This window comes from Podarcis vaucheri, assembly GCF_965113315.1.
Source record: "Podarcis vaucheri genome assembly, chromosome: 12".
NCBI classification, from domain to species: domain Eukaryota; kingdom Metazoa; phylum Chordata; class Lepidosauria; order Squamata; family Lacertidae; genus Podarcis; species Podarcis vaucheri.
The window spans coordinates 36,069,739-36,087,571 of record NC_138750.1 but is presented as its reverse complement, the minus strand read 5'-3'; the positions used below and the strand labels follow the sequence as shown (position 1 = coordinate 36,087,571).

At 42.9% G+C, this 17,833-nt stretch overlaps 1 protein-coding gene across 3 annotated transcripts; it reads left to right on the top strand.

The window, feature by feature from the left end:
* Positions 1–1,909: 1,909 nt before the first annotated feature.
* Positions 1,910–16,077, top strand: ASB4 (ankyrin repeat and SOCS box containing 4). Of its 3 annotated transcripts, none has more exons than XM_082193831.1 (5): positions 1,910–3,402; positions 7,613–7,912; positions 12,404–12,894; positions 14,548–14,661; positions 15,452–16,077. In XM_082193831.1, the coding sequence occupies exons 1-5, from the start codon at positions 3,225–3,227 to the stop codon at positions 15,638–15,640; spliced, it is 1,272 nt and encodes a 423-aa protein (XP_082049957.1). In that variant the 5' UTR covers positions 1,910–3,224; the 3' UTR covers positions 15,641–16,077. The 3 variants fall into 3 exon arrangements, with proteins under 3 accessions (XP_082049957.1, XP_082049956.1, XP_082049958.1); XM_082193830.1 differs by having other exon boundaries at positions 14,545–14,661; XM_082193832.1 differs by lacking the exon at positions 1,910–3,402 and adding an exon at positions 6,240–6,316 and having other exon boundaries at positions 14,545–14,661.
* The last annotated feature ends 1,756 nt before the right edge of the window (positions 16,078–17,833 follow it).

Genomic DNA, 17,833 nt, shown 5'->3' with positions numbered 1-17,833 from the left:
ACTAAGACAAGCTTATAAAGAGTTAACTCCTACTTTCAGCAGTGTGATTTACTGCCGGCTCACTCTGACATCTAATCCACCAAACCTACAATAACTTGTTTAGTCTTTAAGGAGCCCCTAGACGTGGTTATCTTTTGCCACATACATAAAATGAACCTTTTTCTTATCAGTTTTTAGTAAAATCACTATTTCTCCCCAGCCCTCTTAGATTTAGGATTGTGGTGCTCACTGTGTTCTTTACATTGTTGTTGGTTTATTTTTAACGGGACACAAAATCCTGATTGTAAGGAATTGTTCCAAACCTGCCAATGTCACCAACAGTTCAGGTGACCTTTATTTATTATTCTACTCCACCTAGAGACCAACTATTGGGTGGAAAGATGCTCAGTGACTACGAACAAAGGGAGGAAAACCTCTTCACAATGCAAAGCCAAGAGGGCAATGAGAAAATTACATCTGTATTTCCACAGAAGACCCTGAAAATGCAGTGACTCATCACTATGGCAACTGAGGCTAAAACATCCCCCCCCCCTGAAAGCTGTTTGAAGTATATGAGTATGTGAAGGAACATCATCTTTATGGTGGCTTTTTGATATTCAAAGGGAAACTCAGGTAAGAATCAGAAGATGAGCCAGAGAAATGCAATTTCTTCAGGTAGCTGTGATTGGTCTTTAGGGGTTTTGTTACAATTTACAGTCCTTCACCTTACCTTGCTTGGATTTCTTTTTTTAACGCGCTATATATTCATCATTTACAAGAGAGCAAACACAACCTCTGACCGCAATTCTAGTTTAACTACATGTTAAAATTTCTTTTACTGAGGATAAGATTTGCTTTTGTTCTGGATCTGAGAACAGACAATATTGACTAAGAAATGTTTGTCCACATTTAAATTGCTATTTTTTTAGCATGTGGTATTAAAAAAAATATCACCAGTGGGTGGCGTTTGGCTAAGTCTTGTTTAAAATGAAGCTAGGCCACTTTTCCCCCTCAACTCGGATTGAAGCTGGGGTGGGGAACTCATCAAAATGAGGACTTTTTATTTTTCTTTAAAAAAATGCAAACTGATGTGGAAATGCGGAGAATTGAATTTAAGACTGGAAAAAAGTAAGAAGCTCAGTAAAATTGAAATTGACATTCAGATTCCTGCATTGCAGGAGATTTGACTAGATGACTGAAATATACTCGGAGTCGAGTGTGAATTCCATGCTCTTTATTCAGCTCATAGTAGCAATGAATGAAACTTTCCCCAAAATGTCTAGCTATATATACATTATTTACACAATGGGCCCCACGTGATTGGCTAATTCTGGGCTGCTCCTGTAGGCCAATCAGGTTGTGGATTCACCTCCTCCAGAAGCCTGATTGGCTGCTCCTACAGGCCAATCAGGTCGCTGATTCACTTCCACTTGGAGCTGGATTGGGTGGCTCCTGCGGACCAATCAGACTGCTGCATTCTAGATCCTATTGTTCTAGGCTTCAGCTCAGTACATAACAATGACCCTCATGGCCCCTTCCAACTCTCTGATTCCATGATTTCCATTTCCGCTGTTTAGTTTAAGAAATACAAGTCTGTACCAAACTGTGCTTCAGAAATGGAATTGCTGTAAACTCTGCATCACACACACTCACACTCACCCCCCCCCCCCATTTCTACATAACTTCAGAGGGATCAAAAGCTACTGGCTTGATTTTTCAAAAATGCTGCATGGATGGGCCCAAGCAGTAGCATTAACAAGCCTAGAGCAGTTGCTAGAAACTGCATAGCTTGGCACTTGGAGGGGACTCCGTGAGGGTTAATAATAGTTTAGAGAACATTATTCCCATTGCTTTATTCTCATTGGGTGCCAGCCTGGTCAGGACAGAGTAAGTGGCTCTACATCCATGACTTTAGCCTCTTGCTGTGCCTTCCTGTTCATAACGTTCTGTGACCAGAATGCCACAGGGCTAGGGATTTTGCAGATGGGGCACCTGCGCTGCAATCTTATACACACTTACCTGAGAGTAAGGACCACTTAATGGGATTTACTTCTGAGTAGACACACCTAGGATTGTGTTGCTGGTCCTCGAAATCATGATTTAGATAGGCAGCAGTAGACGACGTCCCATTTTAAAGAGGAATTTAGGTGTTTGTGTACATATGGGTTTTTTAAAAACAAGTTGATACAATATGTAAGTTTTTGCTCATAGTGTATCATAACCCTCTTCTGTATGTCCTACGTGTAAATATCTCTCTCTGTGTGGATAGATAAGTAGATAAATAGTACTACTTTGCCGTTTATATACAACTTCGCATATACAGTGGTACCTTCGTTCTCAAACGTAATCCGTTCCAGAAGTCCGTTCCAAAACCAAAGTGTTCCGAAACCAAGGCGCGCTTTCCCATAGAAAGCAAAATGGATTGATCTGTTCCAGACATTTAAAAACAACCCCTAAAACAGCAATTTAACATGAATTTTACTATCTAACAAGATCCATAAAATGAAAGCAATAAACAAAGTACTGCAGTCATACAATCAGTCTGTAGCTGAATGGGGTTCCACACAGTCACAAAAACAAAAAGAGCTGCAAAAACACAAACACAAAATAAATAGCAAAAACAGACAGACCTCAGCGTAACACTCACAACAGAGCACGTTTGGCTTCCAAAAAAAGTTTGCAGACTGGAACACTTCCAGGTTTACAGTGTTTGGGTTCCAAGTTGTTTGAGAACCAAGGTACCGCTGTATTACCTTGGTTAACCTTACCCCAACACTGCAAGGCAGGCTAATATTGCAGGCTAAAAAAACTGAGGCTCCAGTGCGGAGGAGTTGAGTGTCAATAATCCTCAGTGGCAAAGCAAGACTTGTCAGGTTTCTAAGAATGAACATGCCTACTGCTTTTGTTGAGAAATGGTGCCAGCTTTAAGAACCTTCTTACATATTTGCAAAGGATAAAGTTTTGATGAATGAGCCAATAGTATGGACTAATCCTTTGAGCAGATTTCTCTATACTAGCATCATAGATCTGCCTGAGTTCCCCTTGACAGAATTCAGCATGTAGTGAGCAGTTGATATTTCCTTTATATAAATAGAACAGGCAGGTCAGCATTACTTGGTGTTTAAAATTATCTTGGCTTTGCTACACCCTAGAGAAATTAGAACACCCTTTTATGCAGACTTATAAACATACGCATTTGGCCATTGAAAACAAACGGGAATATAATAACCCCCCACGCAGAAAACATGACAGAAGCAATGACACGGGCTGAAATTGCTAAGCGACTGAAGAAAGATTTTTTGAAGGCTTTGCAGTCAAACGACTACAGAACTCTGGAGGAGTTTTTGATTCAGAAGCAGATAGATGTGGACACAGTGTTTGAAGTGGAAGATGAGAACCTGGTTCTGGCCTCGTACAAACAAGGTAAAAAGAAGAAGTGTTGACACCAGAGTTTAAAGCTTATGCAATTAAGGAAACAAATTGGCTATTTGTAGTTTAAGACTGTTTGTACTCTGAAGGTATTGCTGCATTATCTAACCTTCTGGATTAGAGCTCACTTAACCGGTAAGTTTGGTATAGAGTTCCATTTTCAGGTTCAGGATGCAGGCCAGTGCAGAGGAGGAAGACAGAAGAAACAGCGGGGGGCCAGAAATGTTACAAGGCAGGCCCTAAGTTATTGAGTGTACCAATGTATTTGCAGCAGGTGGCGCTGTGGTCTAAACCACAGAGCCTAGGGCTTGCCGATTGGAAGGTTGGTTCGAATCCCCACAACGGGGTGAGCTCCCGTTGCTCGGTCCCAGCTCCTGCCAACCTAGCAGTACGAAAGCACGTCATGCAAATGTCAGCTCCCTCGGCCAGTAAAGTGAGATGAGCGCCGCAACCCCAGAGTCGTTCACGACTGGACTTAACTGTCAGGAGTCCTTTACCTTTTTCCACCCAGAGGTTAGAGCGGAGTAAGTCCAGTGCTTTTTTCCTGGCAGTACTCAATGGTACGCAGTACCAGCACCTCCCTCCCACCCCCAATCTTGTGATTTACTTACTGTAGCAACTTCATGGTGTGTACTGGCACTTTTTTCCCTAGAAAAAAGAAGAACTGAGTAAGGACCGTGTTTTCAACGTAGGCAGCATCCAGATATTTAACCCTTGAATGTAAATCACTGTTTTAACTGCCCACATATCTTTGCAATATATGTGAAATCAGAATTTAGATTAAATGCATTAGCTACATGCGAACCATCCAAGAGGCTATTTCCTTGCCCATCCCTTGTTTCTTTGCCCCTTGCATTAGTGGCTTGCTTTGGTTTGACAGGGCCCAAATCATCAGCAGATACACGTCAGGTGACATTTAGGATAGCTTAGTCACAGAGTAAATTCTGGCAGGAATAGAAGGTGATGCTTGCAGGTTGGTGCACCCTGTGTAGCAGCACAAAGAGAAGAGGCTGCACCCACACTCAGAGACCTTGAAAGTATCTGTACACTACATTTGTAGGTGTATTGAATTTGCTCAGCCTCCTGCCCCAGCTTGACCCTCCAAGCCACTTTTCAAGCTCCCAAGCTTTCTAAGCTTTTAAGTATAGCAAAACAAACTTACTGCATTTCTTTGCCAACAAAAAAGGGAAAAGAAGCAAAAGCAGTCCTATCTACTAGTGAGAGAAAAAACAGGTTTCCAACAAGAACTGAACACTTGATAACAATCATTTTATTTATCATGTGGTAATCTGATTCGCCTATTGTTTGATTATCTGAGCATGTGAAACCTTTCTTCAGTTGTGTAGCTGAAAGCGAAACCTGACAATTACATAGTAGTTAAAGGGGAAAGTATGCAAGAAAGCAGTAGAATAATATCAGTCTTTAAAAATGTAACTTGGAGGCTGCAGTCTTAACCATATCTACCAAGAAGTGAGTCCTTTTAAATTCAGTGGTGTTTACTCTCAGGTTAGTGGGGTTCAGATAGCAGCCTAACACCCTCCACTTGAAGACCATAAGTAGCTTTTGAGGAAACATGGATAGGAATTCACTGCAAGTTGGACGTGATGGAAGCTGGAGTCCACCCAAAAGCCACAGGTTACCCTTCCCAGATGTAAGACAACTGGAAACAAATCTTGATCTGCCTATACAAGTTTTGAATCTTCGTTCTGCGTAAAATGAGTGTCTGTGAGTAGGGATTCAAAGAGTCCCTTGCACGAGCAATAAACACTTTAGCTAACAGATGGGGTGTCAATTTTCTCTCTCCAGCCCCCAGTTCCATATCCTTCCCGTTCTAGAGGGTCATTCGGCCCCCAGCTTTTCATGGGGTACAAGGGACTGCAGCTGGGAGGGAAGCCTCCCTGTGCTAGTGGAAATCAATTCAAAGTTCTCTGGATCCTGGTTGCTATGGACAAAGGGGAACGTCACACTGTGGTGTCATCAGGACAGGACTTTGAGGCAGAAGCCTGCGGTTCCATTCATCAAACTGAGCAAGACCCCTGCTCCCCAAATGCAGCAGGCCCGGATTACCACATTTTGAAGTGAAGTAATGCCCCATGCCACCCAAAGCAGGTGTGGCAAACTTGCAGCCCAGCAGATGTTGCTGAAGACAACCTGTGTTGTTATACCTGCATCATCCCTGGCTGTTGGCCATGATCGCTAGGGCTGATGGGAATTCTACTTCAGCAACAGTGAGAGGCCCAAAGGTTCATTGGAAAACATTTGCAGGATTGATTTAAAATATTTTGTTAGGTTATGATTTGATACCTGTTTATAAATATTAGAAGTAAGTCTTTTAAGTATGGAGATAAGGTAAACAGGGTGATTGAGAAATGCGAAGATAAAAGTGATTACATATGGAAGTCAGGGAGGGGATACGGGAGGAAGTCAAAGCTCAATTTGAGCAAAGATATATGTGATGAAGAAATGTTATTTGGTTGTTATAACGGAAAAAACAAAATTTAATAAACATTATATGAAAAAATAAATAAAAAAGAGAGGCCCAAAGGTTCCCCACACCTGACTTAAAGAGAGAGCACAAGGCCATTTAGTTTGTCTCTAAAGTTTCCCGACACTGTCAAACATTTCAAATGAACTGGAGAGGAAAGCAGCCATGATGTCAATCCACTCCTTGAATGGAAGGTGTGACAGCTGCAGTGTAGAATTCAGTTACATGAATGTGTGAACCACACTGCCCCAGTCTGGATACAATTGGAAGAAGGAGGAAGTTCTGGAATTCGAAGATTAGCTTATTGGCAGGAGAGAATGATGTTGAACCTATGGTGCGTATTAACATTCTGGGATGAAGCCATGCAGTTCTACTGGGATGAGGCCCAAGAGATTCAGTGGAGGAAAGGCAAGGGGAGGATAGGTATTTTCTCAGGGCTGTTTGTGTAGTTTAACACTTTCTAGTCTGCAGTTCCTTCAGACAGGTGGATTGTGGACCCTTCAAAGCAGAGACTTCTACCCTCCTTTCTCAACATATAAATATGCAAAACAAATCCAGAAATAAGGAATGGTAAAAAATTTAAATAAATAAAGAACCTCAACATTCATTAAGTTCAGAAACCTCATTGGGGCAATGCTGCCATGAAGCAGGGTGAAGTGGCCTAACGTGCCCTGGGCTGAGTGGGGTGATAGATGAAGGCAGGAATTTGATACAGCAAGACTTCTTAAATCAGGGAATGGGGCACCGGTGGCCTTCCAGATACCACCCCAAGCAACAGGGCCACTGGTGAGTGTTGATGGGAGTGGTAGTCCAGTGATATCATTCCTGGGCCTAGTAAGAGGTGACGAGGAGACACAATTTGGATTTTGCTTCAGGTAGCAAAGTGTCTTGGGCTGGCAGTGCATTTTGGTCAAGCAATCTTTTGCACGCTGGAGTCCCAAGGTGTGAATGAATCAGATCTCTACACCTGGAATGTTTTACTCCATCTGAAAGAAGAAATCTGACAAAAGCGCCCAATTATTTATGAATGTTTAGTTAAAATGAATGAGGAGTTCTGTATTTGCAGAAGATACGTGTGTGCAGCTGAGCATGCATGGTTCCTAGGCAGGGACGCGGACTTATAAAAAATATTGGGGGGGCCTGGGAAAGCTCGTGAAATGTAAATAAGCTCATGAATATGCAAATAAGCTCATGAATATGCAAATAAAGTGGCGCCGCCCCCTCGTGAGCGAATAGGGGAGAGCGTGCTGCTGCCTATTTATCAGCTCCGGAACAGCTGATATGCGGGAAACCTGGGGCTAGAGGCAGGAGCCCCCGCCCCCGGGGATTCCCCTGTTCTCGCGGGGGACGGCCGGGGCTCTCCGGCTAGGGCGCGCGGCTGGCTGGCTGGCGAGGGAGCAGGTGGGGAGGAGGCGGGGGACGGCGGCGGTGCCCGAGATTATTGGGGGGGCTGAGCCCCCCCAAAAAATTTTTTGAGGGGGCTCAAGCCCCCTCAAGCCCCATGGAGTCGGCGCCTATGTTCCTAGGGTCCTAGTCTCCGCTACTTTATGTGCCATTTCAAACCCTCCCCCCCATTCAAGTCATATGCCAAGGCAGTTTTAAACCTACCTACCAGAGCCCAATATTTCTGTTAACTGTTTACTGATTACTGATTGGGAATGATGCTTTTGAAAGGGTCATCATGTACTTACCTACTTGTGCATATTTTTTTTAAACCAGGGTATTGGCTGCCTAGCTATAAACTGCAACATTCGTGGGCCACCGGGCTACACTTATCTGTTTTGTACGGCCACCTGGAGAGCCTGAGGGTCCTGCTAAAGCACAAAGCAACAATCAACTGCCGGCCCAATGGCAAAGCAGCAATCCACATAGCATGTGAAGTGGGCAACCTGGATTGCATCAAGATACTTTGCAGCCACGGAGCGAAAACCAACTGCTATTCGCTGAGCGGTCTGGCGCCACTGCATTTCTGTACGACAAAGCTGTCCATCCCTTGCGCACAGCAGTTAATCTGGAGAGGTAAGTCCAATTGCAGGCCATCAGCACTGTAGCCCTTTGGAGTGCAGAGGAGAGAATGACATGGGTTAGCCCTCCACATAGTGGTGGTGGTGGTGGGGAAGTCATTGCCACTAGAAAGCTAGCATGCCAGGGATGAATTTTGCTTTCTTTCTCCCTGTTAAGTTAGCTGTCAAATATAGGAGATTTCTACAGAGCAGCCAATTCAAATAAAGCTGGGAGCCCTGCACGGGCAGCCACAAATGGTATATTTCTTTGACGTGGTTTTATGCACATTTTAATCTTTACTAAAATATAGTGACACTTTGTCTTCAAATATCTAAAGACGTACAGAAGAGAGGTAAGGCTTGAGCCCCTTTTGCATTATCCTTATAAAATACTATCATGCCACTTTTAACAGTCATGGCATCCCTCCCCCCCCAAAAAAAAAATATCCTGGGAACTTTCACTTGTTAAGGGGGCTGAGAATTGTTAGGAGTCCCTTGTTCCCTAAGATGCGCATTATTACATTTAGTAAAAGGCTATATTAACAGTGTCGTGTTTATCCCACATGATGCCAATAACGTTGACAGCAGGACTAAGATTGCTGCCATGAGGAATTGTGGGAAAGTCCAAGGGGCTCCTTAAAAATGCGTTGTGAGCTGAAGTGCTACATTCTGAGTGTGACCTACTTTCAGTACGGAATGTAGAGCCAGTACACATCCTAAAACAATATGGAACTACCTTGAAAGGAGAGATAACAACAACACTGGACTCTTCAGCTGCAAATGAAATGGAAGGGAACGTTTAAGTAAACCTTTACATTAGTGTCACTGGATTTTATTTTATTTTAAAAAATATCTTAGTCAATGAATCATATAATTTTAGTTGCTTGATCAGTCTAAACTTGCAGTTTCACCAGTTCTGGTCTCCCTTCACTTCTTTGTTGTAGCCTTGTTGTGTTTTTAAGCATTGTTGCAAATGAAACTTCCAACAGCAAATGGGAAAAAAACCAATAGTTCTGAGACAAGAAACATACTTTTCTTTGTTCTTGAACTACTGGGATTTGCAACAAATTGTTGCAGTGTGGCTTGATTTTATTCAGCCGCTCCATTCCATCTCCCCGCAAAAGTCAGTCCATATTGCGTGGACAGGCGGAGTCCCCAGATCCCGAGCGGTCCCCCCCCCGTCATGTGGAATAACGACTCAAGACAACGTGCTATGGGATTAAATTGGCCACAACTTTATTAAATTTCAAATGTGGGTAGACCTTGGCTCAGGCATTGGGCGTTCTCCCTCCCCAGTCCCCAGCCGGGGACCTAGGGAGCATCAGGGTTATCCGTGTGGGGGGGGGATGGGCCAGCTCTGGAAAACATATGTTCAAGCAGAGATAGCCGCCCCCGTTATGCCGCCGCCGCAGCGGAGAGCAATGACGACCTTTCGGCGTATGGTCAAAGCCTCCCTTCAGAAAACCCCTTTAACGGGGAACCCTGATATCGCCGCCGCAAAGAGGAAGATGGACTAAAGGATTCCGCCCAAGGCCTGATACCGCCAAAGTTGTGATGTTTTGGTACGGGAAAGGTGAAACCTGCCAATGCAGGGAAATTCCTTTCCGGCCCTTTAACAGCGACCTTAACGTAGCAGTGCCCGCATACCTGTGAAGATAAGTTAACCTGCAAAACCAGTGAAGAAAAGTTAACCTGCAAAATAAGACATTAACTGAGGGTGGGTAGGGTGGGAGAAGCTCTGGAGCCAAGTGAGGATTCCCAGGTAAGATCCTCCCTCTATTGTGTGGGCAGGTAATCCCTCCCCTACCTGGCCTGGTCTCCTTGTCAACGCTTCCCCCAGGTGGGATTGGACAACTGACTGAGGTAGGCGGAGACCTCCAGGGATCCCACCTGAGGGAAGGCAAAGCCAAGCCTATGCTGATGGGGCCGCTCCAGATCCAGGGGCTGCGCGCATCCACGCAAAGGGCGCCCCCTGTTTTAAGCGGGGAGCGGTCATTCCATTGTCACTGAGTAAGCTCAGTCTTCATTGGGCTATTTTGGTGTGTCTCCTCCCACTTATGGATCCTTCCTTCTTCTGCATGGGTGCTACGTAAGCAACAACATGCCCCATCTGAACTTCGGGGGGGGGGGGGCGCAACACATTTTAAGATGATTTAAAGTTTTTTTAATGGATTAAAACCAGCTGTGCTTTAAATGCACAAATGGTGAAAAGTTGTTGTTTAGATTTTTAAAAAGCATGTGGAAACTTCTGCATGAAATCAGTAGGCGGCATATTTAAAAGACAGAGAAACCCTTCATATCAGGGAGGGTCAATTTCTGTATTCTTGAGAGTTGTCCTGTTCTCCAAGTAGAGCAGTGGTTGTAGGACCAGGAAGTATGTGCTAGTGGTGATGATGATGATAACATCTATACCACCCTTTATTTGAGAATCACAGGGCAGTTTGCAACATAAAACAGCAAAATTATACTATTACTGCTAGTGCTAGTAGTAGGGATACTGCTAGTAGTAGGGATAGTTAGATTTAGATAGCTGCTCACCAGTAAATATTCCCATGGTAGCAAACCATTGTTAAAGCACTGTTAATAATTACAAAAATCAAAAATAAAAGTTCACAAGCTGGGGATAGCTGAGTTGGTAGAGTACGAGACTCACAGGGCTGTGGGTTCAAGCCCCACGTTGGGCAAACGATTCCTGCAACGCAGGGGGTTGGACTAGATGACCCTCATGGTCCCTCCCAACTCTACAATTCCATGACTTTATGATTCTAAGACGCTCACACACCTTCCACTGCACCAGAGACAACATAAAAAACTCACTGACACATGGGGTGCATATACTGATTGTCCACTAGATGGGGATGTTGTTTCAAGTGAAATATATATATGTGGAGACTTAAGCAAGCCTCAGAAAGGTTGCTTTGAGTTTGACAAGATTTCTAGAAAATAACACGCAGTCCATGATTGTGCATGTGGCGTCTAGCTGTGTATATTCAGCAAAAGATGTGCAGGTGTGATTGCAGCACATGAAAACTTACATTTGGGCCAGGCTACTTGATATTTACAGGTGCGTTTACATGTGAAAGACTTGAGCAGGATGACCATGTGTCATTTATTGGAAGGTCCAAGTCAGGTTTAAAGACAATGAACCCCAAAAAGGGGGAGTAGGAGGGGCCCTGAAGTTGCCCATCAACAGGTAGCAGCATCTGGACAACAGTCAGAGAAAAAAAATCCAGTCTTTCCCACTATGGTGAGATGCATTTCTGTCTAAATTACAGTAATCATTCCTAATTTTGCATCTATATGTATACATTAACATTGGCCTAGGGTAAAGTATATGTATTAACATATAATGCTTAGCATATGTGGATTTTTTTTATCCCAATTGGCATCTGTACTGGATTTGAAACTGGTGTTTTTAAAAAGATAATTGTTTTTAACCGGGTTTTGGTTTTTTACACATGCAACTGCTTTACATACATTTTTATTGCATCATAAAATTGCCTCAAGTTGTATCACTGAAGGAGATTGCATAAAATGTCCATATTATTTATTGATTTAATTTATCAAAAAGGTATCCTCTTTTTTTCTTGGAGAGTGGACAGACAAGCAGGTAGATGCATTCCCTCTTTGGGAGTGATACGTTATATGGCCCCCTTCTAGACCAGAATCACAAATTTAGAAATATTTTTTGTTATAAAAGTGCTTAAGGTTGTGCCTAACCCATCTTTCCAACTTCCTCAGTTAGTGATGGTGGGGGTGGGAAGGCATTCAAACACGCAATCTTCCTCATTTGTTCTGAGGCAGACAATCCTAAAAGCACAACATAGAGGGGGGGGGAATATTTCTAATTGTGTCTTTATGTAGGAAGTTGATTTATCCATTTTAATAAACTAAGAAGGTTCCCGCAATTAATTAGGCTGCATAGTTAAACAAATAATAATAATCCATGCACGTACTCATAGAAAAACTGTAGATTGGAAGCCCCATCATAAAAGAGGTATATTTTAAATCTTTTCTGTCGGAAAGCAAAGAATGCCGTGCCCAAGATTATCCCTGCTTGCAACACATGGCTGCATCATCTAAAATCAGGGGAAGTTTGTTTCTCGCATTTCAACAAATGCAAATACATGCAAATGAAACTAGCTGATTAATTAATTGATTAAAACTCGTGCAATTAATTAACATTTCTGTAGTCAGGTGGCAGTCGTGGGGGGGGGGGACATTTGCCCCAGTAAAAATTGCTGTTACTTATTTCATACAGCTCAGCACGTATATACCATATTTTTCCATGTATAAGACTAGGTTTCCCCCCCCTAAAAAATAATGTCCAAAATTTGGGGGCATCTTATACACAAGGGCCATCTCCCCCCCCCATTTTCTTAAATGTAGTCCCCAAAAATACAGGTCGTCTTATACATGGGAGCGTCTTATAGATCGAAAAATATGGTATGGAAAAAGAAATAGAAAACCCCTTTCCAATGTTCTCTCTCTCTTTTCCTTCAAACAGGCGCAGACGTGAATATAAGGACTAACAACCAAGAGGAGGAAACTCCCCTCCACACTGTTGCTCGTTATGGTATCCCTGAAATGGTGGGCTTTTATGTAGAACAAGGAGCTGTGGTTGATTGTCGAAATGCCCACAGAGAAACACCTCTGGCCTGTGCGGTCTATTGGGCCCTCAATGGCAAAGAACAGACATACAGCACAGATCACCACCTGATCTGTAGGATGCTGATCGACTATAAAGCCGACGTCAATTCACGAGACGAGGATTTCCGAACGCCTCTCCACAAGGCTGCTTGGAACTGTGACCGCGTTCTGTTGGACATGCTACTCGAGGCAGGAGCTGAGGCCAACTTCATGGATGACAACGGATGTGGCCCTTTGCAATACGTCCTGAAAGTGACAGGTGTGCGACCGAGTGCCCAGCCAGAATTCTGCTTCCAGCTGCTTCTCAATTATGGAGCTGCCAGGATATATCCTCCACAATTCCATAAGGTGAAAGCTTGTGTCTACGTATTACATACATATGCATCTGTTTAGATCAGAGATGAGAAACTGCGTGCATGGAAGTTTGTGGTCTTCCACCTTTCAGATAGATTGTAAACATGTCCTAATTCAGTTTGGGGGATTGGCTGGTTTCTCAACACCAGGCCTTGCAGGTGCCCTTAATGTTTTGCAAAAATGCTCTTGCATGTCTTTTGCGAGGCTTTTCGCCATCTGGGTCTTGTAAAACCCAGATCACAGGTCAATGCTTTTCCTTTCTAAATTTGATTACAGGCTTTCTTTCTTTCTTTCTTTCACATTAATCTCCATGCTAGAAAAAAGCAGAAGGAATTGCTTTTATATATTTTTACCTTGAACGCAGGCATGGGGAAGCTGTGACAGATGGGGGTTAACATGAGAATTAAAAAAAAAATATCATTCTACATGAAATGCATGCAGGTAATTCTAACATGATGAGATGAGTGCCTCTAATACCTCTGTTTAATACGAATAGAGTCAGGATGTCAAAGTTCCAACCACTGCATATACTTTAACGGCAGAAATAGTATGCCCCGGGTCACTTCTTCCAGCGCTGCTCTCCTAAACTACTCTGGGAAAGATGTCTTGAGGACTGTAGGCAGCAGTTATTTTCTTATGGAAAGTAATTATTCCTCGCACGTGGTGAAAAAATTCTTTGGTGCTTCATGTTTTTCAACTGCTAGCTTGCTTTGCCACCCTGGATCTGGCTTCAAGTTAATAACCATCCATTCATCTGCAAAAGCATAGAATTGTAGCGTTGGAAGGGACCCAGAGGGTCAGTTGGTCCAACCTGCTGCAATGCAAGAATCTCAGCATACAGCAGCAGTACAGAACCTCAGGCGTGGAAGCCAAATGCGAATCACTTATCTGGTCCATGGCACTCTTGCTAGAACATGCCCCCTTCCTTCGCTGGTTCCCTTAAGCTTAGAATCGTTCCCCACCCCTGCCATAGAACTCTTCTTCACAACCATGAAGACTAGAAGTTGCTTTAAAAAGCAAAAAAAAAAAAAGAAGGAAAAAAAAGAGAGAGAGCTGAATTTCCTTAAGGTGTTGGATTTTCACATCAGTATACTGTAGTTACATGGCAATCTGTGGGTGGATGGAATTGGCACAGCCTTAGAGTAACACCCACTGTATGCCTCTAGGTGTATTAGTCTGTTACAGCAAAACTAGGCAGAAGCAAATGATGATTATTTCAAGGTGTTGAGTATAGCTGGGACTGATTCTTGTAGGGATTGCCAATTAACAGGGTGGTATTCAATGCTAATCCTACTCCAAAGGGACTCATTGAAGACAGCAGATATGACTAAGGATTGCAGTCAACAAAGCCCTGCACAGAATATACCTATGGAAATCAATGAACCTGCATTAGTAATAATTATTAACTCCAACAGGCCAATAACATCGAATGCCACCCCAGCTTGGGTTCATTAATTTAGCAAGTCTATTCTGAGTAGGACTTAGTTGACTATTCTTACTTCTCTGTACTGGAGAAGAGAAGAGAAGTGATATTGCTCAGTGAAGAAGAAGGGCAAAAGCTTTAAAGAAGAGGAAGAAAAGAAAAAAAAAAAACAGTTTGAGGAGATCAGCAAAATCCAAACAGGTGGTTTCTGTTTCTCTTAGCAGGTTTTGCAGGCCTGTTGCTCTTATCCCAGAGCAGTTGAGGTTATTGTGAATACATATGAACACATCAAGTCCACAGCAAAATGGAGAGCAGCTATACCTGATGATGTCTTTGAGGTAAACACTTAATGATTTCTTGAGTTGCTGATTAAAAAAACACACAGGTAACGTCTGTGTATTAGTACTTTAATCTGGTTCTATGTGAAAGTGAACGTTTAGTAGGAAATGAAAGTTGGAGAACTCTGGATAGTCAGGGATCACCAGCAACATCTGAAGGACACCCACTTGGCTGCCTCTGGTTTAAACTGTAGTTATTGAACAAGCCTGGATCATAATATACAGTAAAAGGCTTTTTCATTGAGTGACAGCTTCAGAACATTGCTCTGTCCTGCTCAGTTAGGAGACATCAAATTGCGTGGGAGGAATGTGATATCTAGAGCAATTTTCAATTGTTCTTTTAGCTGAAGTTACGCGGGGGGCGGGGTGCATAGAAAGATATGGTCTCACTTATTAGGTTATTAGGCCGCTATTCAAATAGGTCAGAGCTGGCCCTATCATTGGACATAGTGAGCCACCTGCCTTAAGGTAGCAGATGCTGGGGAATGGCGGCAGTGTTGGAGACCAGAAATATTTGTGCCTGCTGCCCTTAAGGTGGAGGGCTCTGCCATGTTTCCAGTGCTGAAATAAAACTGAACTGCCAGTCCAAATGGAATGGGGAGGTGAGTGTGGGTGTCTTGACTCAGTCGGCAAAATGTCTTGTGCAAGCCCTAAACAGAATAATGGCAAGAGACTGCATTGAACACAGAGAAGATAATGACACATCTTCTCCATATTTTTCTTGGAAATAGATTTTCCATAGAGAGAAAGATATTGACCACATTATTTATGCATTATTTTGCTTTTGCAGATGTATAATGAATTCTACGAATCTCTGTTTGAGGTATGTGATAACACACCAAGATCGCTCAAGCATCTAGCCAGATGTGCTATTCGAAGAATATTGTTTGATCGATGCCACAAAGGAATCCCTTTACTTTTCATTCCAGCGACACTGAAGAATTATTTGCTCTTAGAACCAGAAGGAATATTGTACTGAGTTTGTCCAGCAGCCCAATTCTGTAAAACTGGGGTTCACTTGCATGGTAGAAGTTAAAATCCAAGGGTTCCGTGATATCACCCAGAACGAAAGGTCATGGTCAATTTGTATACAAAGACTCATTTTACATCTGTGGATTATACTAAGTTCTTGAATTTGCTGCAACCTGAACACAAGCCTATTTCATAATCCATTTCACTCCCAGCTTGTGTTAAAAAGAATATACATGGAACTCTGGAAAAGAATTAGGTCAGCTTTTCCATCTGCTTTCAAATCTAAATAATGACTGAGCTATGCATGTCACTGCTTTGAAAAGACTAGCTTTCAGTGACCCATACAAAACAAATATCAAAAAGACTCATGCACTAAATTAAACGACCATGTTTTTATTTGAACCTTTAGAATTCGATATACTAATAAACAACCACGTTCTCTGAGTGGGTCCTGGTGTAGCCCCAAACAGCATCATTCATGTTTGAGATGGTCAGGGATGATGGGAGATGTAGTCCAGCAAGAGCTGGGGACTCAAGTTTGAGAAACACTTGCCTTAGGAGATGGATGCTTACATGTTTATCAATGTGCACCAGCACTTTCTGGAAGAGATTAATTAATCCAATGACCATTCTAGCAGGAGGTTGGCATGTGTTTAACTGAAAGGCTGCTTCACATGTTACAGATTGGTGGAGTCATTTTGTCTGCAACAAGCAGAGGGAAAACTACTTTTAAAAAGAAAAAAGCAAGGGTGTTTGTGTTAAACAGCCATATTGATGAGAGAGAGAAAACAAGACCTGCCACAGTTCCCCCATGGCGTGTACATGCAATAAAGAGGGCCAGTCTTCCTATCATGGGGCTCCCTTCAAAAAAACAACTGGTAAGTAGCGTGCAATGTCTTCAATTAGTCCATAATGGCTAAACCTGCTCTAAAACAAGGAGATTAAAGGAAAGGAGCCTGTCAGGGAGATGGGTCTCCTGCTGGGAACAGGACAAAGGTGGGGAGGAGTCATATTTAAAATCTGAATGTATAATTCTATACTTTGATATTGACAGACTGCATTTTGGAAACAGGAGAACAAAAAGGCGATTTGGATCTGTCACTGTAGCTGACACTTCCATGCTGTGAAGGAAGAAAAAAAACTTGTCACTGCTGTCCCTAAATGCCCTCCCACTTTTGTCGCCACCCTCCTCTCTCTCTGGTTTTTTTTTTTTTAAATTCTATGGGCATCTAGCCTTACTTCAAAGTTTTGTTCTAAGCAGGTGCTAGATTATACCCATTGTGGCGCCTGACAGGGAGCCCAGCAGGATCTCACTGATTATAGTGGTAAGAATTTGCAAGCTGTTCAATATCAGAGCAAAACTGGCTTGTGCCCTTTCATTGCCGCTCTTCATTTGTGGTGAAAGGCCAGGAGGAAATAAAACCCTCCGGCTTTTGTTGTTGTTGCTGCTGCTGCTCCAGATGAGTTTCACTGGCCTGTCTTGATTTGTCAGCTCACACAAGCTTGAGAGAACTGACCAAAAACTTGGGACACACAAAACGTGGATTAGGTGATGTGACAGTTGCACATGCAGATGCATAGAGAGGCTTGCAGAAGTCTCTGCTCCCTGGCATTTTGCTATGGCACACTTGCAATTTTTGTCACACTCTTGCAGAGTAAAAAAAATTATTTAGCTGCCTCGCCAAAGCCTACAGGACCGTCTCACAACCAGGAATAAATATATTGCCCTAGGGGAAATCCTATTGAGATTGAAAGTTTGCAGAAATGTTAAATCAACTGAAATCTTACATGGCTGGCGTAAGATTCAATTGGCAGTCCAGATTCAATCATCTTCATTCGTAGAGTGGTAGGGGACGTTCTTTGCCTTGGGCGGTAAGAGATCTTGAGGCAGCCCAGAGTACCAGTGTGGAAAATGATAATGTTGCTATTCAAAGAGATCATACATAACTGGTGCAAGAGAGAGCACTGTTCACCTTAGTTACACATCTAAAGTCCCCGACTTAAGAGCTGGAAAACTGATGTCAAATGGTTTAGTATCATGAAATAATGTAATACTCAGGTGGTATCTCTATTCACAATGTTCTAAGTACTAATCTCTGGTTTAATTCATATAATGAAACTTTTTGTTTTTCACACCATACATTTAAAGCATTAGAATAAATGGCCATGGCTTCCCCTGAAGAATTATGGCAGCTGTGGC

Coding starts and splice junctions, on each gene's coding strand:
- ASB4 (XM_082193830.1), top strand. CDS start 3,225: ATGACAGAAGCAATGACACGGGCTGAAATTGCTAAGCGACTGAAGAAA. Junction 12,895..14,544: donor ATCCTCCACAATTCCATAAG/GTGAAAGCTTGT, acceptor TGTTTCTCTTAG/CAGGTTTTGCAGGCCTGTTG. Junction 14,662..15,451: donor TACCTGATGATGTCTTTGAG/GTAAACACTTAA, acceptor TTGCTTTTGCAG/ATGTATAATGAATTCTACGA.